Genomic DNA, 26549 nt, shown 5'->3' on the forward strand with positions numbered 1-26549 from the left:
GTGGTAGTTCTGTGAGCTAAAATGCCTTGTTAATTAGAGAGGTCAGAGGAGAATGGGAAAATTAGTTCAAGCTGACAGGAAGGCAACAGTAACTCAAATAACCACGTGTTACAACAGTGGTGTGCAGAAGAGCATTCCTGAATGCACAACACATCGAACCTTCAGCAACGCACACAAAATGCTGGAGGAACACAGCAGGCCAGGCAGCATCTATGGAAAAAAGTACAGTCAACGTTTCAGGCCGAGATGTAATCTGTACTTTTTTACCATAGATGCTGCCTGGTCTGCTGAGTTCCTCCAGTAATTTTTGTGTGTTACTCGGATTTCCAGCATCTGCATATTCCAGATCTGCAATTTGCAACATTGAACCTTGAAGTGGATGGGCTACAGTAGCAAAGGACCTTGAACATATACTTTCTGAAAACTTTATTAGGTGCAGGAGTTACCTAATAAAGTGGCCACTGAGTATCAATCCAATGGCTCACTGTCTTTTTTAAACTTGTTGCAGACATGAAGCCACAATGTGAACGACAGGCTGAAACTGATTAGGGAATTGCCTGGGTGGGAATTACTAATGAAACTCTTCACCACAGGACCTGCGGCTTTATCAGTTCACTGTGCATTCAGCTCAAGAAGCCATATTTCTCTAGGCTTCTCTCTGTTGACCGTGTGGATGCTGCCTGACCTTCTGAATTCCTGCAGTGTTTCGTGTGTGTTGCTGGAATTTTCCAGCATCAGCAGAATCTCTCGTTTTTAGGTGGATGTGGACCCAATGCAGGCAAATGAGGCTAGCTTAAATAAACACATTAGCTGGCATGGATAAGTTGGGTTGGAGGGCTTGTTTCCAATCTGTATACCAGTATGAGTGTTGTGAGTAAGGGTTGGATTGAAACTGAGAGGTGTTTTATGCCTAACATGTCAATCATTTGTTCTCAGGAATGACATCACCTGCTTCTTTAAAGAAGTCGACGAAGCATGAGTTTGGCAGTGGGACACCTTCGCAAACTGTCTCCTCGCGAATGGCGTTCACGCACCACCCCCTGCCCGTGATTGCAGGCACCAGGCCAGGTGAGCCGACCCTGGGTGTCGTGAAGACCTTTCAGCCTTTGAAGCTCACATTGCTTGGGCTGTGATTTTCCAAAATACCCCTCCATCAGTGAGGCATGGTGACGGCAGTGTGTGATGTCTACGAAATGCACCTGGGGTGCCCACACCTGCTTCCTCAACCACCAAGAAGGATCAGAGGAGGAAGTGGGTGGGATAACTATAAAACAATAAGATTTTGGAGCAATATTAGGCCACCTGGCCTGTTGAGCCTGCTTCATCATGGCCGATTTATTATCCCTCTCAGCCCTATTCTCCTTCCTTCTCTCCATAGCCTTTGGCACTATTACTAATCGAGATCTGATCAACCTCCACTTTAAACATACCCAATGAATTAGCCTCCACCATCACCTTTGGCAATGTATTCCTCTGATTCACCACCCTCGGGCTAAAGAAGTTCTGCCTCATCTCTATTCTAAAGGGACTTCCTTGTATTCTGAGGCTGTGCCCTCTGGTCCTAGACCTCCCTTTATTGCAAACATCTTCTCAATGTTCATTGTATCTAGGCCTTTCAATATTCAATAGATTTCAATGAGATCCACCTCCTGAATCTTCTAAACTCCAGTGAGTATAGGCCTACAGCCATCAAACGCTCCTCATATGTTAACCCTTTCATTCCTGGGATCATACTCACGATCCTTCTCTGGATCCCCCCCCCCCCCCCAAAGCCATCACATCCTTCCTTAGCTAAGGAGCCCAAAACTGCTTACAATACTCCAAGTGTGGTCTGACCAACGTCTGATAAAGCCTCAACATTACATCCTTTTATATTCTAATCCCCTTGAAATGAAAGCTAATTTTGTATTTGCCTTCCTTACCACCAACCCAACCTACAAGTCAACCTTTAGAGAATCCTCACAAGAACTCCCAAGTCCCTTTGCACCTCAATTTATGAATTCACTTCACTACATTATATACCATCTGTATACCTTCAAGTTGTACAGATGGTATATAATCTGTATTATATACCTTCAAGTTGTACACCCATCCTGGCTGGGAAATAAACACTGAAATTTTCCAGTCCCTTCCTGAATCCTGGAATTCAATACTTAATAGCATTGTGTCAATACTTAATTGACATGTCATCATTAATTAACCAGACTCTGTAAGCTCGCGCTTGTTCCTCAATCATACTTTATTTTACTGGTGCACAAGGAGAACATCATGACCCTTGTCACCACACTGTACTGAATTTTAAACAGAGAATTGACTAGCAGTTACAGATATTGGCAATGATACCTTAAGACCATAAGATCACAAGATATAGGAGCAGGATTAGGCCATTTGGCCCATCGAGTCTGCTCCATCATTCCATCATGGCTAATCCAATGTTCCTCTCAGCCCCAGAGCCTGCCTTTCCCCTGAATCAATCAAGAATCTATCAGCCTCTGCTTAAAGTATATATAAAGACTTGGCCTCCACAGCTGCCTGTGGCAAAGAATTTCACAGATTCACCACTCTCTGGTGAAAGAAATTCCTCCTCGGCCCCGTTCTAAAAGGACACCGCTCTATTCTGTGGCTGTGTCCTCTGGTCTTAGACTGTCCCAGCAAAAGAAACATCCTCTCCACATCTGCTCCATCAAGGCCTTTCACCATTCGATAGGTCTCAATGAGGTCAGCCCTCATTCTTCTGAATTCTAATGAATAAAGGCCCAGAGCAATCAAATATCTTCATAATGAAATTTGTTCAATTCTGGAATCATTTTTATGCACCTTTGTTGAACCCTCTCCAGTTTCAGCAAATCCTTTCTAAGATAAGGGGCCCAAAACTACTCACAGTACTCCAAGTGAGGCCTCCCCAGTGCTTTATAAAGCCTTATCATTACATTCTAGACCCCTTGAAATGACCGCTAACATTGCACTTGCTTTCCTCGCCACAGACTCAACCTGCATATTAACATTTAAGGAATCCTGCAAAAGGACCCCTTAAGTCCCTTTGCACCTCAGTTTTTCCTCTCCTATTAGAAAATAGTCAACCCTTTCATTTCTTCTACCAGAGTGCATGACCATACACTTCCTGACACTGTTTCCATCTGCCACTTCTTTGCGCATTCTCCTAATCTGTCTCAGTCCTTCTGGAGCCTCTCTACTTCCTTAAAACTACCTGCACCTCCATCTTCCTATTGTCTGCAAACTTTGCAACAAAGCCATCAATTCCATCATCCAATTCATTGACATATAATGTAAAAATAAACTATCCCAACACTGACCCCTGAGGAACTACTCCTCCAGCATCATTTTCCAGCAATTTACATTTTATGTATCTGAGGAAATTTTTGCTATCTTCTTTACTATTATTGGCCAGCTTACTTTCGTATTCCATCTTTATCTCCTTAATGACCCTTTTAGTTGCCTTCTGTTGGTTTTTAAAAGCTTCCCAACCCTCCAACTTCCCATTAATTTTTGCTCTGTTTTATACTCCCTCTTCTTCCTCTTTGGGATATACGTATCCTGTGCCATCCGAATTACTTTCAGAAATTCCAGCCATTGCTGCTCTGCCACATCCCAGCCAGTGTTCTTTACCAATCAATTCTGGTCAACTCTTCTCTCATGCTTCTGTAATTCCCTTTTCTCCACTGCAATACTGATACATCTGACTTGAACTCTCCTTCTCATATTATGATCACTTCCCATAAGGATTCTTTTACCTTAAGCTCTCTAGTCAATTCCAGTTATTTGCACAACACCCAGTCCAGAATAACTGATCCCCTAGTGGGCTCAACCACCAGCTGCTCTAAAAATCCATCTCGTATGCATTCTAGAAATTCCCCTTCTTTGAATTCAGCACCAACCCAATTTTCCCAATCTACCTGCAACTCTCCTGTGACTATTGTAACATGGCCCCTTTGGCATGCATTTTCTATCTCCCATTGTAATTTGTACACAACATCATTATTACTGTTTGGGGATCTGTATATATCTCCTATCAGGGTCTTTTTACTCTTGCAGTTCCTTAGCTTTATCTATTGACCATTTGGTAAACTCAAAATGTTTGAATTCCTTACTTGCAAGATCAATCACCATTCACAATACAGGTGTTAAAAGTCAATAGAAACTACAAGCTGAGAACCAACGATACTTTGAAATTAGTAAAGTAATTGTCCCTTAGCTGGTGTGTGTGTATATCACATCCTTCCAGTACATTCTTGTCTCGTCTTCATAAACCAAAATGGCTCCAGTAACCTGCTGTACAGATAGAAGCTTTGCTCTACAATGACCTTTCTTGCCTGTGTTATCTGCTCTCTCTCCTTGTCTGGACATTGATACAATACATTCCCTTGCTGTAGCTTCCAAACATCTTCACCAGAAGAGCTGCAGCAGTTCTGGATGGTAGCTCACATCCTCAAAGTCAATAAGGGCTGGGCAATAAATACTCAACCAAATAGTAATGACAGATCCTAGTTGTTTGCTAGTTGGATCAAACTCATCCCATTGATACCAACCTTATACCACCATCTCCAATCCCTGTTGTTTTCCAGTTTGCTCAGTAGCATAGCAACATAGTACAGCAAGAAGTCAGTTTCTTGGGCAGAGGAAAAGAGAAACCTTTGTTTAGTGCCTCTCCATAGCAGCTATCCAATAGAAATAAAAGTTCAAAGTTAATTTATGATCAAAGTATATAAGGTGTCACCATATGCTGCCATGAGATTTGAGTTCTCACAGGCATTTACAGAAAATTAAATAAATACTATAGAATTTATGAAAAACTATAAGTAACAAAGACTAACAAACAACCAGTGTGCAAGCTGGTGTTATGTAAATGGTTTTAAACCACGTGGTTGGGTAAAATGGGAAGAGGCAAGATGTCTCATCAGCCTTTACTGACTTCAATGTTGAAAGATTTACACTCAGAGGCCACTTTATTAGGTACCTCCTGTCTAAGTCACTTAGCTCACATTTCTTTCCATTCTAACATTTGGTCTGAACAAAAATTGAACTTCTTGATCATGTCTGCATGCTTTTAAGCATTGAGTTTCTGACACATGATTGGCTAGTTAGGTATTTGCATTAACTGGCAGGTGTCCGGGTGTACAGGTGTACTCAATAATGTGGTCAATGAGTGTAGTTCATAACTGGTTCCTTTTCATTTCTTGTATCTGTGAACACCGTGCGATGCCACCACGTGAGGTTATGACTTCCTTTTCTTTTTGAAATGTACCCACAGGAAGCCCTCGTGCACCAGCCTCGGCGATCCACTTCCCATCGTCCTCCATCATCCAGCAGCCAAGTCCTTACTTCGCCCACCCAACCATTCGTTACCACCACCACACCAGCCAGGATCCCCTGAAAGAGTTTGTGCAGCTGATCTGCTCTGATAGCTCCAGCCAGGCCACAGGACAGGTGGGGTACCTAAACGTAAGGTTCCAGCTTTTTCTCTGCCACTTTCTACACCTGTTTTATGCAATGCTGCTAGAGAATAGTAACCAAGCTCTCAAACTGGTCTCGATTAAAGAGTGAGTTTCCCTGGGCCCTCGCAAGGCTGAATTAGGTGGCCAGGTTCTGAATTTTTTGTCAATTTCTCTCCTCACCAGTGCTCAGTGTGGACACCTTCTGGGTTCAAGCAGGAATGTGTCATACGTGCATAAGCAGGCAGCTCTGAGTCTCCATCCAGCTAAAAGGAGTCACCTGCCACTCATTACCAGCTCATCACCTGCAGCCTATTTAAACCCAGCTCTCGTCCACAGTTCTTGTTCATCCATCGAACCAGCCATTCTCAACCAGTTGCTCCCACTGTTCAGTTACCTTGTTGCCTGTTCTGTTTAGTATCTGTTCTCTCTCATTATGTGGCCCCTTGAAGCTTGTTTTTTTTTACAGTCTAATATTAAAGTTATCACTTGCAACTGATTAATTTCCACTGTTTTGCTTTTGGGTCAAGCCTCAGCTGCATTTCCTGACAGCTTGGATGAATCAACAATTGACCCAGCAGAGAATGCTTGCTTAAAGGATGTCATCCATTGACATGGCCACACGATCCAGAAGCAGCAGAATACTACTGATTGTCAGCTTGCCACTCTCAACTAACTTCCTGTCTCAATATAGTCACTCTGTGCCAGTCAACCTCCTCCCTTGGACCTCATATTTCAGTGCATGAATGCTTCAATGGATCCCCAACATGATACTCCACTTCCTATCTCAGTGCATCCCACCTTGAGCTCCAGCTATCTCTGTGTTTTATAGACCAAGCCAAAGAGTCTTCGTCATCACTCTCTTGATTGGGAATACTCTGACCTGGGCCAACTGGGACAATAAGACACTCATTTCACCACTGTGATGCGTGGGTTTTCGACCCTCCTGGATGTGGAGCAGAGGAGGTGAATAAGATACTTTGACTGCGTCAAGGCTCATGTTCAGTGTTGTGTTACACCATGGAATTGAGCAGAGAGTGGTTAGAATGTGCAAGAGTTCTGGCCCATTACCATCACAGCTGCTTGGAGCACTTGAAAAACAAGTTGTCTACCCAGGAGATGCCCACTGACCTCAAAAAAACTCATCACTCTGGCCTCCGCATTGACAAATGTCTTATAGAATCACCCTCCAGTCCATTAGCTAGATCCCCAGAACCCTTCTTAGCAATCTCTCCGTGCTAATAGAGAGAGCTCCCTTAATGCCCCAAGAGCATGGGCATTGGTTTAGAAACAACTTACATGCCTACTGAAGAGAGGCCTAATACCAACACATCAAATACATCAAAGAAACAGCACCACCAGGTAGATATGAAGGTCCTTCTATGTGGTAAGCTGCCCTGGCTTCTCATTGCAGCACCATAGCCCAATGCACTCTTTCTGCCCTCCTCCACCACACCAACAGTTCTACGTGCAAGAGTCTCTGGTCGATTCTGGTACAGTAGGCAACTTTCTGGACCAGGCTCTGAGTGTGCAGCTGGAACTTCCTACTGAGCCTATCTTTCACTCCTTCTGCATCACGGTCATTGACAGTTGTACCTTGAAGTCTGGGATGGTCAGAACGCATACATGGCCTGTGCACATGAACATCTGAGAGCACCCAAAGTCCATCCAACTCCCCCAACTGCTCACCTTGAGTTACACCTGACTCTTCACTCATGACTCTCACTTTGCTTGATCATCTGCTTCACTGCTGAGTTGGGGACCTACCTGCCTGCAACCTCGGTAAATCCTGGAGATGTAGGAAATCCTCGACCTCATGAAACTCACACTGGAATACCATGAATTAACCATTGTCTTCAGTAAAAGGGAAGCCAGTACCTTGCCACCTCAGAGTCTGAATGATCGACCTCCTCCTGAGCCCCACCTTGCCCCTGGTTATCTGTTCTCCCTCTTCTCTCTGCGACACAAGCACTGCAGCACGGCTTCAGTTGTCCAACCCAATAGCCAGCCAGTGCAGGAATCATCTTGTCAAAAAGAAAATGGGGGTCTTTGTCCCTGCATTGACTACCATGGATGCAACAAAATCACCATTAAGTACTGCTACCCTTTTCCCTTGATTGGAAACAGAACCTCATATCTGGACTCTGTGGGGTCTGGATCTTCTCCGAACTGGATTTCTGGAGCAGGTACAATCTGATCCATATCCATCAGTGGGTTGAGTAGTATGCAGCATTCATAACACCGACTGACCACTACAAGTACTTGATGATGCAACAGTCCAGTCATTTTCCAAGCCTTGATTAATGATATCCTCTGAGACATGCTACACAGGAATGTGTTCATCTACCTCGACGACTTCCTCATCTTGTCCAAGAGCCCCCAAGAACACATATGTCATGCCCACTCAGTCCTTAAGCATCTACTGCATGTTAGAAAAATGCCAGTTCCACAACGCAGTCATCTCCTTCCTTCAAGGTATAACCATGAAGCCAGAGAAAGAGCACACTGTTGTTGAATGGCCTCAACTGTGCTTTCTTTCCTCACCTTCCTCACGAGTAATCCTATGGTCACTGCTACCATAGACCATACTTCTGAGGAGCACAGGGGATACTTCACCCCGCTCCCATTGTCCACCATCTGAACCCGTCTGGACCTTTTGTGGTAGAGGTGGATATATTTGACGTGGTCGTTGAGGCCATCCTTTTCCACTGAGGACCAGATGAGAATACAACCCCTTGTGCCTTCTCCTTGTCAAGTGCAACTCTACACAGTGCTGTTATGGAGTAGGAGACGGAGCTACTAACCACTAAAGGGGCTTTCAAGCAATATAGACATTGGCTGATGGGAAATCCTGAGCCCTTCCTGATCTGTACTGATCACCAGAATCTCATTTCCATACAAGAGACCCACCAACTCAACCCACATCAGGCTCGCTGGACCCTCTTCTTTGAGCAATTCAACATCACAATCTCCTACCAACTCAGTTCCAAGAACATTAAGGTGACATCTGGTCAAGGCAGTTCAACCCAGATGAAATGGAGATCGGCCCTTTAGCCGGTTACTCCATACTGGCAGATCCTCACCCTGTTTGGCTGGGATCGATGAGAACAAGATTCGCCAGACCCTACAGCACGAGTCTGCTTCGGCCATCACATTTGATGTCCAGTGGCCGTGAGCTCTGACACACTCCAGTGAGCCCACTCCTCACCCCTCTCTGGCCATCTAGGCACATGATGGACTCTGGATTTTCTGTGACAACGGTTCTGGTGTCCCACCATGATTGCAGATGTACGCAAGTTCATCTCTGCCTGCCATCAATGTGCCCAGTGCAGTTCCTCCAGCAGCAGCCTTCTGGGCTCCTACCTGTCCCTCGACACTTGTGGTTCCACATCACCATGGATTTTGTCATGGGTTTGCCACCTTCCAATGGGGCCATGGTCATGTCAGTGGTGGACTGGTTCTCCAAAGCGGCCAACATCATTTCCCTCCCCATACTATGATCAGCTGCTGAGATGCTGGACCTCCTTGTCCAATGTGTAGTTCTCCTCCATGGCTTCCCTCAGGACGTTGTGTTGGACTGGGGCTCACAATTCATCTCCCGCCTCTAGCGAGCCTTCTCCGCACCTCAATAAGCTTGTCCTCTGGCAGTCAGAAAGAGTCGATCAGCAGGTGGAGAGGTTTCTGTGATGTTTCGCCATCTCAATCCCTCCCACATGGAAGAAGTACCTGCTCTGGGCTGAGCTGTCCCACAATCTACACACCTCCTCTACCACAGGTTTATCACCCTTTGAAGTGTTTCATGGCTACCAACCCCTGTGGTTCCCCATGGAGGAACCAACAGTGAAGGTCCGATCTGCCAGGGCCCTGGTTTACCACTGCTATAATGCTTAGAAGAAGGCATGGAGGGCCATCCTAGCTGCCAACTGCATCTACTGGCACCAGATCAACCACCAGTGTCACTCAGCCAGATTACTCTGGCCTGGATAACGTTTCTAGCTGCCCACCCATGATCTGCCCCAGCACACTGACTCCTGCAAAACCTGCAGTTTATTGGTCCCTTCAAGGTCACCCATTGCATCAATTACCATAGGCCAGATTCCATGGACCACTCAACCTACCTCAGCCTGCATCTCCGGAACCTAGGATGGTGGAAGGTGATCCAGTGTGCACGATTCACCAGTTGTTGGATTCGCATCATCCTGGATGGGGTGTGCAGTACCTGGTTGATTGGGAAGGGTATGGCCCAGAGGAGAGGTCTTGGATGCCGTCCAGTTTCATTTTAGACTCATCATTCATTGAGGAATTCCACCAATCCCAGCCAGATTGCTCTGGGCCATCGGATGATGGTCATAGGAAGTGGTGCAGTGGGCCCTGTCAAGCCTGCACAGGCAGGCATCTCCCATCTCCACCCAGCTAACAGGAGTCACCTTGTTCCCAATTCATCACCTTCAGCCTATTTAAACCCAGCCTTCATCCACAATCTTTGTTCACCCACTGAACCAGCCAGCCTCAATCAGTTGCTCCTAGTCTTCAGTTACCTCGTTGCCTGTGGTGTTTAGTATCTGTTCTCTCTTGATTTGTGTCTTCGCATGATTCATTATTTTTGGAGTCTAATATTAAAGTGATTGTTCATCACTAAGTTGTCTCTGATATTCTGCTTTTGGGTCAAACTTCCTTCACATTCCCTAACAGAATATTGTCCAGATGCTGGGTTTAACTTCAGATTGGGGAACCAAAACTCAACCACAAAAATCAACACACTAGGAGCAGTATGGTAGTATGGTAGCAGTTAGCAGATTGCTTTACAGTGGTAGCCAGTGATCACCAACTGGGGTTCAATTCCCACTGCTGTCTGTAAGAAGATGGTATATTCTCCCTGTGACCACATGGGTCTTCTTCAGTTTCTTCCCACACTTCAAGGACATTGGGTTAGTGTTATGCTTAGTGAGATACGGGCAGACTATGTTGTCACAGAAACGTGGTGACACCTGCCCAGCACAATCCCTCACTGATTTGATTTGATGCGAAAGTTGCAAATTTCAATGTAGATGTGACAAATAAAGCTATCTAGCATCACACAGTGGCTAGTCTCAGGGAAGGATGGTGGATGAACTTGGTCCAGAAGGCACGGTGCGTCTAGGAGAAGTTTGGGTTCAAAATCAAAGTGAAGTTTATTGTCAAACACACAAGTATATGTTGGCACGAGTGCAATGAAAACCTTTCTTGCAGCAGCATCACAGGCACACAGCATCAGATACACAACATTCACAAGAAATATATAAATTAAGCATAAGTTAGGCACAATTGTTTTAAGAGATTAGAGCAAACAGGAACCTGGAGTGACATTCTCCTTTTGATGGTCTGGGTATACCCTGGTACTCAGGTTTCTACTCCTATCCCAAAGAACTAGGGGTAAGAGGATTAATTGCTCTGAGTATTGTCCTGAGTGCAATACATTACAGGGTCTGGTGAGAGCTGATGGGGAGAATAAAAATGGTATCTTGTAAATCATCCCAGATGGTCACATGGACACAATTAGCCAACAATGAATTTAACCAAAGGTTAGTCTGGGAGAAAGTACTGAAGTTAGCCTAGCATGTTGGATTGCAAAGTAGGATGCTGGCTTGTTGTGGCTGCAGTGGTGTCCTTCACCAGTCCTCACATCAAGAGGAACATGGTCCCCCTCTGAGTGGGCCACGTCACTGCTGTGGCACTGTCGTCTGCATTCAACCTTCTCTTTGTTTTAGCTGCAGCTTCCCATCCCAAATCCTTGCCAAGGAAAACTGCCTCCACCTTCATCCCTGGCCTCTACAGTCAGGAAGCATGTGTGAGGGGAGGGGGGTCAGCTTGACACAGACTTGCCCCAGTTTCCTTTCTCTGCTGTCTTCTATCTCCCCAGAACTGTGGATTTGAGTGAATCTAACGTGTGGGTGGGAGGTGTGGTGAGGGGAGGGGGGAAGTATCGTTTTCTCAGTACCACAGTGTCACCTCACCAACCCGTTATCACTGTGGGGCTACGTAGGGAAGGGATGTTGACCTTTCTGTGTCAGTGAAACTCACTCTTTGATACAGGCTTGCTTGCTGAAATGCTTTATGGTATGATTGCTCCTTTCAAATTTCTCAGATTTCTCTGTTATATGCTATTGCTGCCATTTTGTGAACAATGTTAATTATCTCCTGTTGTAAGAGGCTCATTTATCAACCATGTATTGTTGATCTCATTACCACAAGAATATCTTGACATTCTCACCAATCATCTGTCCTGAATCAGAATCAGAATAATAAACACAAGAGATTCTGCAGATACTGGAAATCCAGAATAACACACGTAAAATGCTGAAGGAACTCAGCAGGTCAGACAGCACCCATGGAGGGAAATTAAGAGTTGAAGTTGTGGGCTGAGACCCTTCATCAGGACTAGAAAGGAAGGGGGAAGAAACTAGAATAAGAAGGTGGGTGGAGGGGAAGGAGTACAAGCTGACAGGCGATAGGTAAAACAAGATGAGGGAGGGAAGGCGGGTGTGTGGGGGAGGGGGATGAAGTGTGAAGCTGGGAGATGGAAAGGTAAAGGGCTGGAGAGGAAGGAATCTGATTGAAGAAGTGAGTGGACCATGGGAGAAAGTGAAGGAGGAGGGGCACCAGAGTGAGGTGATAGGCAGGTGAGGAGAAGAGAAGGGTTAAAAGGGGAGTCACCCACAGGCTTTACTGTACAACCCCTTAACCCCTAATCCTCTTTGTATCTACCAAGCTAAGAATCTCAGCTTTGAACAAACACAGCCTCCTGGGGTAGTTGCCCAACACTTCGAAAAAAATATTTTCTCCCAGTCCTACTCACCCAGACCCTTATCCTCAATCCATGTCTCTGCTTCCACATTCCTGCTTGAAGAAACACCCTCTCCCCTGGCAGTCCTTCTGGTAAGTTTTTACAATTCAGTGACATTATCTCTCCACTCATTCAAGGAGTGTTGGCTAACCTTACTCCAACTCTAGTCAATGGATGAATGTCCCATCCAGGAATCAATGGGGACATTTGCAATCTGACCCACATCGGAGCTGAGTGCCACACTCCATTCTCGGTTCTTATCCACCCTCTGAAGACGAACAGTGGCTAAGGATAATGAGGGCTTGGCAGTAATTACCCATCTTGACAGGGCTTCTCAAATCCAGAGGGCAGGAAAACAATCAGGCTGACAACAATCGATATCTGGAAAGAAAGGAGTCTTAAGGTGTTTAAATAGAGTGGGGAGGACTGGGTTTTATAACAATGAGGGAGATGGGTGACATGATAAAGGAGAAAATCTGACATGGAACTACAGAATGGGCTTCAGAGAGCAGAAGCAGGTTCAGAATCAGGTTTATGATCACTGACATATTTTGTGAAATTTGTTATTATGTGGCATCAGTACAGTGGAAGACATAAAGTTACATATCCATGTTAGGCATGCTATGTTGGCACCAGAATGTGTGGTGACACTTGCAAGATGCCTCCCGTACATCCTTGGCAAATGATGCTGTATGTTTCAGTGTACATGTGATAAATAAATCGCAGAATCAGAATCAGGTTTACTATCACCGGCATGTGACGTGAAATTTGTCAACTTAGCAGCAGCAGTTCAATGCAATACATAATATAGAAGACAAAAAACAAAATAAAATAATAATAATAATAATAAATAAGTAAATCAGTTACAGTATACATATATTGAATAGATTAAAAATTGTGTAAAAAAGGAATAAAAATATTAAAAAGTGAGGTCGTGTCCAAGGGTTCAATGTCCATTTACGAATCAGATGGCAGAGGGGAAGAAGCTGTTCCTGAATCGCTGAGTGTGTGTCTTCAGGCTTCTGTATCTCCTACCTGATGGTAACAGTGGGAAAAGGACATGCCCTGGGTGCTGGAGGTCCTTAATAATGGACACTGCATTTCTGAGACACCGCTCCTTGAAGATGTTCTGGGTACTTTGTAGGGTAGTACCCAAGATGGAGCTGACTAAATTTACAACCCTCTGCAGCTTCTTTCAGTCCTGTGCAGTAGCCCCTCCATACCAGACAGTGATGCAGCCTGTCAGAATGCTCTCCACAGTACATCTATAGAAGTTTTTGAGTGTATTTGTTGACATACCAAATCTCTTCAAATTCCTAATGAAGTATAGCCACTGTCTTGCTTTCTTTATAACTGCATTGATATGTTGGGACCAGGTTAGATCCTCAGAGATCTTGACACCCAGGAACTTGAAACTGCTCACTCTCTCCATTTCTGATCCCTCTATGAGGATTGGTATGTGTTCCTTCGTCTTACCCTTCCTGAAGTCCACAATCAGCTCTTTCATCTTACTGACATCGAGTGCCAGTTTGTTGCTGTGACACCACTCCACTAGTTGGCATATCTCACTCCTGTACGCCCTCTTGTCCACTCCTGAGATTCTACCAACAATAGTTGTATCATCAGCCAATTTATAGATGGCATTTGAGCTATGCCTAGCCATACTGTCATATGTATATAGAGAGTAGAGTAGTGGGCTAAGTACCCATCCCTGAGGTGCACCAGTGTTGATCATCAGCGGGAGGAGACGTTACCACCAATCGCCACAGATTGTGGTCTTCCAGTTAGTAAGTCAAGAATCCAAATGCAGAGGGAGATACAGAGGCCCAGGTTCTACGACTTCTCTATCAGGATTGTGGGAATGATGGTATTAAATGCTGAGCTATTGTCAATGAACAGCATCCTGACATAGGTGTTTGTGTTGTCTAGGTGGTCTAATGACGTTTGAAGAACTATTGAGGTTGCATCTGCCGTTGACCTGTTGTGGCGAAAGGCAAATTGCAATGGGTCCAGGTCCTTGCTGAGGCAGGAGTTCAGTCTAGTCATGACCAACCTCTCAAAGCATTTCATCACTGTACATGTGAGTGCTACCAGGCGATAGTCATTAAGGCAGCCCACATTATTCTTCTTAGGCACTGGTATTTTGCCTTTTTGAAGCAAGTGGAAACTTCTGCCCGTAGCAGTGAGAGGTTGAAAATACCTTTGAATACTCCTGCCAGTTGGTTGGCACAGGTTTTCAGAGCCTTACCAGGTACTCCGTCGGGGCCATCCGACTTGTGAGGGTTCACTCTCTTTAAAGACAGCCTAATATTGTTCTCTGAGACAGAGATCACAGGGTCATCAGGTGCAGAAGGGATCTTCACAGCTGTAGTTATATTCTCCATTTCAAGGTGTGCATAGAAGGCATTGAGTTCATCTGGTAGTGAAGCATCGCCACCATTCATGCTATTGGGTTTCACTTTGCAGGAAGTAATGTCTTGTAGACCCTGCCAGAGTTGTTGTACATCTGATGTCACCTCCAACCTCATTCGAAATTGTCCCTCTGCCCTTGAAATAGCCCTCCGCAAATCATACTTGTTTCCTGGTTTAGGCTGGGTCGCCAGACTTGAATGCCACAGATCTAGTCTTCAGTAAATGATGTACTTCCTGTTTTATTCATGGCTTTTGGTTTGGGAATGTAGGCACACATTCATCCACACAGGTTTTAATGAAGTCAGTAATAACTGCAGCATACTTATCCAGGTTCAAAGATGAATTCCTGAATACAGTCCAGTCCACTGATTCAAAGCAGTCCTGTAGGCGCTCCTGTGCTTCCCTTGTCCAAACCTTCTTAGTCCTCACTACTGATGCTGCAGTCTTCAATCTCTGCCCATTCTCAGGGAGCAGAAGTACAGCCAGGTGATCAGACTTTCCGAAGTGAGGGCGTGGAATATCCAGTGTATTGTTTTCTCTGGTATTGCAAGTGATCTGTTGATGGTAATTGCTTAGTGATTTTTTCCAGACTGGCCTGGTTAAAATCCCCCAAAACAATGGTGAAGGCATTAGGCTGCACTGTTTCATGCATGTTGATCCCATTGCTCAGGTCATCTAAAGCCTGATTGACATTGGCTTGAAGTGGAATGTATACTGCTACCAAAATGACCCCAGAGAACTGGTAAAAATCTGAGTCTAATCTAAACATAAATAAATAGTGTAAAGAACAATTCATGAGAAAGATGTCCAGAAATCTGATGGTGATGATATGACTCAGATGCAGATTAGTTTATTTTTATATACATCAGGGTAAAACAAAATTCCTTGCTTGTGTGAATTTCTCAGAGTAAACAATATATCAAACAATAATAAATACAATGATGAACACAAAACAAAGAGGATGGTACAATGATTGTAGGCAACTTAAAGTAGTAGAAACAGAAGCACTGAAGTGACAAGGATGGAATAACTGAAAAAGTTGGAGCTAAAAGTCCAAGAACTTGGCAGCTCAATGGGAAGGGGATGTGAAAGAGATGACTCCTTCAAAAGTTTGACAGCAGAGGGGAAGAAGCTGTTCTTGAGTCTTGTCGTATAGTCTTTCAAGCTCCTGTATCTTCTCCCAGCATGTAGAAGACAGGCAAAGGAATCAAATTTCAAAGTTAATTTTATTATCAAAGTTGTATATGTCACTAAATACTACACTGAGATTCATTTTCTTACAGGCATTCACAGTAGAACAAAGGAGTACAATAAAATCCATGAAAAACTATACATGCAAGAACTGATAGATTGTGAAAATACAAAAGGAACTAATAAATAAATGAATAAATAAAACAGAGAACATGAGTTGTAGGGTCTTGAAAGTGAGTCCAAAGGCTGGGTTCAAGAATCACTTTTGTGGTGAGTGAAGATGTCCACGCTGGTTCAGCAGCCTGATGGTTTCAGGCTATTAACTGTTCCTGAACCTGGTGTGGTAGTACCTAAACTCCTGTACCTCCTTCCTGAAGGCAGCAATGGGAAGAGAACGTGGGTGGGCTTCCTTCATGGATGCTGCTTTCTTTTGGCAGCACACTTTATAGGTGTGCTCAGTGGTAGGGAGGGCTTGTCCTGTGAATGGCCCAGGGGCAGGCATTCTGTTAGACACTTTGCAGATGGATAGAAAGATGTGATTGGGGAGAAAGTTCAAGTGGATGAAAGGAATGGGGGAATGTGTTGTATAATTGAAGAGAGAAAAGATAGTCTGGGCAAGTCAGAATCAGAATAAAGTTTACTGTCACAAACATATGTTATTCAATTTGTTGTTTTGCAGCAGCAGAACAGTGTAATACATAAAATGTACTATAAATTACAATAAAAATGTATAAAAAATCAAATGAGTAGTGAAAGAAGATCAAAAGTAGTGAAGTGGTATTCATGGGTTCACTGACTATGCGTAAATCTGATGATGGAAGGGAACAAGCTGTTGCTAAAACATTGAGTGTGTGTCTTCAGGCTCTTGTTCCTCTTCTCTGATGGTAATAGTGGATGGTGGAAATCCTTCATGATAGATGCCATATTTTTGAGGCATCACCTTTGGAAGGTGTCTTCGATGAGGGAGAGGCTGGTGCCCACAATGGAGCTGGCTGAGTTTACAACCCTGTGCTACTTTTTCTGATCCTTTGCAGTGGTCCCTCCATGCCAGATGGTGCTGCAACCAGTTAGAATGCTCTCCATGGTACATGTGTAGATTGATAAAGACCTGGAGATCTTTGAAAGGCTTTGGAGGTGATGCAGAGGAGGTTCACCTGGTTGATTCCTGAGATGAGGGGAGATTGAGTCACCTGGGAAAACATTATAGAATTCAGAAGAATGAGAAGGGATCTTATAGAAACATATAAAACTCTGAAAGGGATAGGTAAGATAGAGGCTGGAAATTTATTTCCATTGGTAGGTAAGACTTGATCTAGGGGACGTTGTCTCAAGATTTGGGAAGCAGATTTAGGATGGGATAAGGGGGAACTGCGCTTCCCAGAAAGTTTTGTGGCATTTTCTGCATAGTGAAGCAGTAGAGGTGCACAGTTAGGTAGATTTTTGCGCAGTAGGGGTTTGTTTTATGGATAAAGGCAGGTAGATGGAGTTGAATCTACAGACAGATCAACTACGATCTATTGAATGGTGGAGCAGAGTCAATGGGCTAGCTGGTCTACTCCTTCTCCTAATTCTTATATAACTAAGGACCTTACAGCATAATCTGAGATTCCTGGACAGTGTAGGTGGTGGGGCTGATGATGGTGTCTGGTGGTGAGAGAGATGTGAGTAATTTCTACAGCTGGACACTTGCATTTCAATAAGTTCTCATTTCAATTAAAATAGAGTAAAAACCCTCATGTGATTGGGACCTTAGTTCCGACAATAAATTAATTAGCAAATCACCAGACAATTAGCTCTGTTTGACAACAATGTGCCAGACCCATTATTAATAGCAAAACACCCTCTAAGAATGGCAACAGATGCAGAAGAAAACGTCTCCTGCTTAACAGGCAGATTTCGGAGGCACTGCACTTTACTGAGAATTTTTTACAAACTTCAGATCAAAATTGTTAATTATTATTGTGTGTGCCCTGTAATTATCTATTCAGCAGTGAAACATAATCAAGAATTAACGGTTTATAGAAAATATAACTAACAATAAACACAAGCGTTTAGGAGTCCCAGTTAAGAGGCATCAAGTGGTTTTACTGGAGATGATTGGGTTCTCTTCACTTAGCGATGTGACTCTCATCCACATGGTTGATTCCTAACTTGGTTTGACCCTATTCAGTCTCAAAGTACAACTCATGATGAAGAGCACTGAGCAGGGAGATCCCAGCTCTGAGCGCATTGGAGAATGAATGACGTTTACAACTGGCTTTCTTGCAGGAATGGTGGGAGTTACTGACCGGTGATTCCCGACCTGATTCCTGATTACAACCTCATATCAGGAAAGTGCCCAGCTCAAAATGGCCCACTGGCATTTTTTATTGGATAGTACCTCCACAGCGATTGACCATTCAGCACTTCAGAATCTGTACTGGCCAGACTTTTCTGTACCCTTGCAAGCACCAGACCAATTTTTAAGAGGACACCACTAAATTTGCTTCCACTCACTTTCAAACAATGCAATCCAGATCATGCCACACTGCACAAAAACAAAGCATCTCTTTATTTCCTCATTCGCAATTATCTTAGATACCTAGCTACTGACTCTCTCATAGTAGAGATAGTTCCCTCACAAAATGTTCAGGTTATACAACATTTTTCCTATTATAAGCTACAATATTCACCTTATATTTTTGCCTAAACCCAGTTGAAGGCCACCACTAAAAAAAAGCATAAGCATGGTGATGTTTACATAGGTGATTTCCATTGTAAATGAGAGATAAGAATTCATATTGTAAATAATGAAAATACATGTGCAATGTTTAAAGAAGGTGACTGGTTTACTGTCAACATGGTCCAGTCCAATCATCTTCTGAACTTTAATCCCCCTTTACCATCACCTTGAGGTCATATGTCAGAATCAGTGTGACGTCAATGCACGTGCTTACTGACTTCTGTGGTGTGGGAGGAGCTGATGTCTTGCAGACATGAAGGCAAGTCTTTCCTGAGTCATAACCTTACCCACTTTGATTTAAATCTAGAGTTTGACACATGATCTCCTCCATGGACTCTGTCTATACTTCTGACTGTCTCAGTAAAGCAGACAGCATAGTCAAAGACCCTGGACGTTCTCTCTTCTCTTTTCTCCTCTCCCACTGGCAGAAGATACAAAAGCCTGAAAGCACGTGCTCTTGAATTGAATTAAACTGACTTTATTACTTACATCCTTCACATACATGAGGAGAAAAAATCTTTACATTATGTCTCCATTTAAATGTGCAATGTGCAATCATAGTAGTTTATGATTTATAATAAATAGAACAGTCAATGTAACATAGAATACACTCAAATCAGCATGAGTTAATCAGTCTGATGGCCGATTGGTAAACACAAAGTACCCTGCAGATGCTGGGGTCAAAGCAACACGTACAACATGCTGGAGGAACTCAGCAGGTCGGGCAGCATCCGTGGAAATGAGCAGTTAACTGTTGTACATGATGGCCTATTGGTCCTGGCTTTAATGCTGCGGTATTGTTTCCCGGATGATAGCAGCTGGAACAGATTGTGCTTGGGGTTATTCGGAACCCCAAAGATCCTACGTGCCCTTTTTTTCACACCTGTCTTTGTAAATGTCCTGAATCATGGGAAGTTCACAACTACAGATGTGCTGGGCTGTCTGCACCACTCTCTGCAGAGTCCAGCGATTAAGGGAGGTTCAGTTCCCATACCAGGCAGTGATGCAGCCAGTCAGGATGCTCTCAATTGTGCCCCTGTAGAAAGTCCTTAGGATTTGGGGGCCCATACCAAACTTCCTCAACCGTCTGAGGTGAAAGAGGTGCTGTTGTGCCTTTTTCACCACGCAGTTAGTGTGTACAGACCAGGTGAAGTCCTCGGTGATGTGGGTGCCAATAGACAATAGACAATAGGTGCAGAAGTAGACCATTCAGCCCTTCGAGCCTGCACCGCCATTCTGAGATCATGGCTGATCATCTACTATCAATACCTGGTTCCTGCCTTGTCCCCATATCCCTTGATTCCCCTATCCATAAGATACCTATCTAGCTCCTTCTTGAAAGCATCCAGAGAATTGGCCTCCACTGCCTTCTGAGGCAGTGCATTCCACACCCCCACAACTCTCTGGGAGAAGAAGTTTTTCCTTAACTCTGTCCTAAATGACCTACCCCTTATTCTTAAACCATGCCCTCTGGTACTGGACTCTCTCAGCATCTGGAACATATTTCCTGCCTCTATCTTGTCCAATCCCTTAATAATCTTATATGTTGCAATCAGATCCCCTCTCAATCTCCTTAATTTCAGCGTGTACAAGCCCAGTCTCTCTAACCGCTCTGCGTAAGACAGTCTGGACATCCCAGGAATTAACCTTGTGAGTCTACGCTGCACTTCCTCTACAGCCAGGATGTCCTTCCTTAACCCTGGAGACCAAAACTGTACACAATACTCCAGGTGTGATCTCACCAGGGCTCTGTACAAATGCAAAAGGATTTCCTTGCTCTTGTACTCAACTCCCTTTGTAATAAAGTCCAACATTCCATTAGCCTTCTTCACTGCCTGCTGCACTTGCTCATTCACCTTCAGTGACTGATGAACAAGGACTCCTAGATCTCTTTGTATTTCTCCCTTATCCCTACACCGTTCAGATAATAATCTGCCTTCCTGTTCTTACTCCCAAAGTGGGTAACCTCACACTTATTCACATTAAACGTCATCTGCCAAGTATCTGCCCACTCACCCAGCCTATCCAAGTCACCCTGAATTCTCCTAACATCCTCATCACATGTCACACTGCCACCCAGCTTAGTATCATCAGCAAACTTGCTGATGGTATTCTCAATACTTTCATCTAAATCGTTGATGTAAATCGTAAACAGCTGTGGTCCCAATACCGAGCCCTGTGGCACCCCACTAGTCACCACCTGCCATTCCGAGAAACACCCATTCTTTCTATCTGCCAACCAGTTTTCTATCCATGTCAATATCTTCCCCCCAATGCCATGAGCTCTGATTTTACCCACTAATCTCCTATGTGGGACCTTATCAAATGCCTTCTGAAAATCAAGGTACACTACATCCACTGGATCTCCCTTGTCTAACTTCCTGGCTACATTCTCGAAAAACTCCAATAGATTAGCCAAGCATGATTTACCCTTGGTAAATCCATGCTGGCTCGGCCCAATCCTATCACTGCCAGCTAGATATGCCACTATTTCATCTTTAATAATGGACTCTAGCATCTTCCCCACTACTGATGTTAGGCTGACAGGACGATAGTTCTCTGCTTTCTCCCTCCCTCCTTTCTTAAAAAGTGGGATAACATTAGCCATTCTCCAATCCTCAGGAACTGATCCTGAATCTAAGGAACATTGGAAAATGATTACCAATGCATCCGCAATTTCCAGAATACCCTAGGATGCAGACCATCTGGACCTGGGGATTTATTAGCCTTCAGTGCCATCAGTCTACTCATCACCGTTTCCTTCCTAATGTCAATCTGTTTCATTTCCTCTGTTACCCTATGTCCTTGGCCCATCCATACATCTGGGAGAATGCTTGTGTCTTCCCTAGTGAAGACAGATCTAAAGTACTTATTAAATTCTTCTGCCATTTCTCTGTTTCCCATAACAATTTCACCCAATTCATTCTTCAAGGGCCCAACATTCTTAACTATCTTCTTTCTCTTCACATACCTAAAAAAGCTTTTGCTATCCTCCTTTATATTCCTGGCTAGCTTGCGTTCGTACCTCATTTTTTCTCCCCGTATTGCCTTTTTAGTTAAATTCTGTTGTTCCTTAAAAATTTCCCTATCATCTGTCTTCCCACTCACCTTAGCACTAACCCTAATGCCGAGGAACTTAAAGCTGTTTACCCTCTCAACCCCAGATCTATTGATGTCAATAAGGGTCAGCCCGCCTCCATTCCTCCTGTAATCCACAACCAGCTCCTTTAGTTTTGCGACTTTGAGGGAGAGGTTGTTTTCTTGACTCCACTGTATCAGAGAGATGACTACTTCCACATAGGCACCCTTGTTATTGTTTGAGACAAGGCCAATCAATGTAGTGTTGCCGGCAAATTTAATTAGCAGATTAGAGCTGTGTGTGGCGACACAGTCTTGGGTATACAGGGAATAGAGGAGGGGACTTTCTGAACAATGAAATGGACTCTTGGCCTCACGACCTACCTTGTTGTCATCTTGCACTTTGTCATTTACCTGCACCGCCCTTCTTCAGTAGCTTTTATATTGCCATTGTCATTATTCTAGCTTAATCCTGCAAAACAAGCTTTACGTTGTGTTTTGGTACACATGACAACAATAAACCAATCCTAGTACCAATCTAATGTGGCCAAAACTGAGTGAGAGCTGGAGGTTTGGAGTACCTCAAAGATCTCCTCCGGAAACTTCCAACCCTACTCTAATATACTCTAGTCATCTATAAATGGTTCAACCATCTTCTGATTTATAACACTCTTGCATTGCATCATTACAAACCCAGAATAAAAGTAGGTAGGGAAATCCCTAATCTGAACTGTATCCAACCAGCACCCAACCTGACATAAAGAAACCCATTGAGAGGAGAGTGAGAGATGCTAGAAGGGTGTATTCTTACATGAGTTGCTATAACTAAAGGTTAGTTAGATTTATTAATATTTGTTGCAACACATACAACATACTGAAGGAACTCAGCAGGTCAGGCAGCATCTTTGGAGAAATATAAACTGTTGATATTCTGTGCCAAGACCTTTCATCAGGACTAGAAAGGAAGGAAGAAAAATCCAGGATTAGAAAGAGAGGGGAGGAAAGGAGTACAAGCTGGCTGGAGATGGGTGAGACCAGGAGAGTGGGTACATGAGTGGATGGGGGAGGGGGGATGAGGTGAGAAGCTTGGAAGGGATAGGTCAAAGAGATAAAGGGCTTGCAGCCTGACAGCATGAACATCAATTTTGCCAATTTCTGATCATTTCTGCCCCTCTTCCTTCCCCCTTTTCCATTCCCTATTCTGGTGCCCCTCGTAGGTCTTCTCTTCTCCTCACCTACCTGTCACCTGCCTCTGGTGCTCCTCCTCCTTCCCTTTCTTCCTTGGGCCATTGTCTTCTCCTACCAAATTCCTTTGTCAGTCCTTTCCCTCTTCCACGCATCACCTCCCAGCTTCTTGCCTCATCCCCTCCCCCACCCAACCACCTTCCCTCTCACTTGGTCGCACCTACCACTGCCAGCTTGTACTCTTCCCACTTGCCCCACCTTCTTAATCTAGCTTTTGCCCCCTTCCTTTCCAGTCCTGATGAAGGGCCTTGGCCTGAAACGTCAACTGTTTTATTCCCCTCCATCGATGCTGCCTGACCTGCTGAGTTCTTCCAGCATTCTCTGTGTGCTGCTCTGAAATTTCTGCATCTGCAGAATCTCTTGTATTTATCAGTATTTCTTGGTGTGATTACTCACTCACTGAGCTAAGATCAAGGTGGTGGATTTTGGAGAACAGATAGACTCAAGAGAAATGGAGCTGGAAGTCTGATAGAACTTTGTCCCTGATCTTCTGATGTTGTGATAGCTGGCGACCAGCCCTTCATTCTGATTTCCTGTGGCTTGTAGGTTATAATTACTCATGGAGATAACAGATGGTAAAATTCACCAGCTAGTACAAAGCAGACAGGTGATAATGATGACTTGCTCTCCTCCTGATAGTCAGTGTTGGATGATGTTTTGGCATTTGCTAAACGCCAGTAAATAGAAACAATTTTTATGTCTTGAGGTTTGGAGTCAGTACGGGAAGTGGTGCTGAGGTTTGCAGGCATGAGGGACTGATTGGCCTGTTTCTAACTCCCACTTTTTACCTCACAGAAGAAAATTACCTGTCTTGTTCCAGCTCCTAGTAGAACTCTTCAGTGTCCCTCTCCCAAAACCTTGTAACCTGCCAAGTCTGTATCAAGCATGTCTATCAACTCCCCATTGATTCTTTAGGCATTAGGAGAAATTAACAGTAGCCAATTATCCCTCCTACCTGTATGTATTTTGAATGTAATGCGCCTGGAGGAAACCCATGTGGTCACAGGAAGAACATGCAAACTCCGCATGAATAGCACCCAACGTCAGATCGAACCGGGATCCCTGGAGCTGTAAGATCACGGTGCTGGCCACTGTATCACCAAGCCAGCCAAGCCATGCTTGTGTATAAAAAGCTTCTCGTGCCCATAAGGCAATTCCCTCTAGTTTACCCTCACTACTCCTGAACTGCGACATTAATTCCCAGTGTCAGAGAAGTTTTAAGTAAACCCCTCTTAAAACCTCTGGCACACTTGGCCTACATAAGTCAAAGTATTGAGTACAGAAGTTGAGACATTATGTTGAAGATGTTGGTAAGGCTTAATTTGGAGTATTGCAGCAGTTCTGATCACCTACCTACAGGACAGATATAAATAAGACTGAAAGAATACAGAGAAAAATTACAAGGGTATTGCCAGGACTTGAGGACCTGAGTTATAAGGAAAAGTAGAATAGGTTGGGACTTTATTCCCTGGAGCATAGGAGAATGAGGGGAAATGTGGTAGAGGCATGTAAAATTATGCATGGGATAGATAGGATAAATGCAAGAAGGCTTTTTCCACTGAGTTTGGGTGAATATAGAACTTGGTCATGGGTTAAGGATGTTTAAGGAGAACATGAGGGGGAATTTCTTCACTCAGTGACTGGTGAGCGATTGCCGGCAGAAGTGATAGATGCAGGTTTAATTTCAACACTTAAGAGAAGTGTGGATGGATGTGTTATGGAGGGCTATGGTCTAGGTTTGTGTTGATGGGACTAGGCAGAATAATGATTCAGCACGGAGAAGATGGGCCAAAAGTCTGTACAGTGCTGTAGTTCTGTATGACTCTTTGACACTCCTTCGGATATTTATCCATGGGCTGTTGAATGGCTCTTCGGCCAGGGAGTGTCTCACACAATGTCAACACAATGTCTCACACAGGAGTTCAGAGCAGCCAAGGTGTCGCCAAAGTCTTTGCTTGATAAACACTGAAGATAAAAGCAATAAACTGCTCCCCTTTAGTCTGTGTGTCATGGCAAACGATTAATGGAGTGCATCGAATCTCATAAACGCGCCCCTTCTGTAGAATAAAATGTGAAAAATGATTAAAAAAAAATATAAATAACCCCACTGTGACGTGGATTTATTTCCCACCCAGGCACAGGAAGTGCCTGAAACATAAACTTCCTGTCAACCACAAGTCAGTCAGAGCAAGCAACAACACCATTCATGTCCTAGTCCACAGAGGCCAGCATTGTAACCTGTTCTCTCCCCGGCACAGAGCGATATTTTATGCCCCATCGCTTCCTTGTGTAATCCTCCATTCTGAGCCACTTTCAATTCTTCATGGTAAAAATCATCTGTAGTTAGGTCTCCACCAACATCAAGATTTGGGGCAGCACAGTAGTTCGAGTAACATAATCATAGTTGCAATGATTGGCGTTCAATTCCTGCCATTGTCTGTAAGGAGTTTGTACACACTTCTTGGACCATGTGCGTTTCCTTGGGTTTCTCTGATTTCCTCCTACATTCCAAAGACCTATGGCTTAGGGCGAGTAAGTTGAAGATGACATCATGGTTAAACTTGCAGACTGTCCTTTGTACATCCTCAGACTGTGTTGGTCATTGACCCAAACAACGCATATTGATGTTTTGAGGTACATGTGAGAAATAAAGCTAATTTCTTTAATCTCTTTAATATTGCAATTAAGCAGGTCAGTTCCTCAATTGGATGGTTTGTGATATCCTTCACAAATTTTGACACTGACAAAAATCACCAGATAAGGGTAGTATGGTAGTGGAGTTGTTAGTGTAATCCTTCATGGTGTCAGCAGGTCATGCAGCATCTATGGAAAAGAGTAAGCAGCTGACATTTTGGGCTGAGACCCTTCATCAGAACTGGAAAGAAGGATGAGAAGTCAGAGCAAGAAGGTGGGTGGGGGGAGGTAGAAATACAAGGTAGTTGGTGACTGGTGAAACTGGGAGGGGAGGGTGAAATAAAGAGCTGGAAAATAGATTGGTAAAAGAGATAAAGGGCTGGTGAAGTGGTAATCTGATAGGAGAGGGTAAAAGACAATGGAAGAAAAGGAAGGGGGAGGAACACCAGAAGGAGGAGATGGGCAGAAATAGGACTGGAGGAGCAGTGAAGGGGGAGGCAATTACCAGAAATTCAAGAAATGGATGTTCATGCCACCAGATTGGAGGCTACCCAGACGGAGCATACTGTGTTGCTCTTCCAACCTGAGTGTGGCATCACTGCAGCAGTAGGGCACTGTGTATTAAATTGGTTACATTGCTGTTGCTGGGCAGTGAAGGCTTGTTGGGCCGGTGACTGGGCTGTACTTCTGAATGAATGAAAAAAAATGAATGTTGCCAGCAGGTGTTGATGTGTGAACGCAGTGCCACAGCCCTTCAAACACACTCCTGCAGCTGTGTTACATTGGAGTACGTGGGGAACCAGCAGTCTTCTTGGGCTCTGGACAAGAATTGGTGATCCTTATAATAAGGCAGTCAAATGATATCAGAAACCAGTAGCAGTCCTTAAAACACTTCTGTGGAGATACTAGATCACTATTTGCAAAATACACAAAACACTGGAGAAACACAGCAGGTCAGGCAACATCTAAAGATTAGCTTTATTTGTCACATGTA

The 26549-nt window shown here is 44.1% G+C and overlaps 1 protein-coding gene across 11 annotated transcripts in view; it reads left to right on the plus strand.

The window, feature by feature from the left end:
* nfixb (nuclear factor I/Xb) overlaps positions 1-26549 on the plus strand; it is a 413008-nt gene that overhangs the window by 336169 nt on the left and 50290 nt on the right. For 9 of the 11 annotated variants that reach the window (XM_073068979.1, XM_073068984.1, XM_073068982.1 and 6 more), the window contains 2 exons: positions 937-1068; positions 5270-5460. In XM_073068979.1, the coding sequence (XP_072925080.1) occupies positions 937-1068; positions 5270-5460 (323 nt within the window). The remainder of the gene's footprint in view (positions 1-936; positions 1069-5269; positions 5461-26549) is intronic. The other 2 variants (XM_073068983.1, XM_073068976.1) reach the window with 1 other exon arrangement.

Source organism: Hemitrygon akajei, chromosome 16, assembly GCF_048418815.1.
Source record: "Hemitrygon akajei chromosome 16, sHemAka1.3, whole genome shotgun sequence".
NCBI lineage: Eukaryota > Metazoa > Chordata > Chondrichthyes > Myliobatiformes > Dasyatidae > Hemitrygon > Hemitrygon akajei.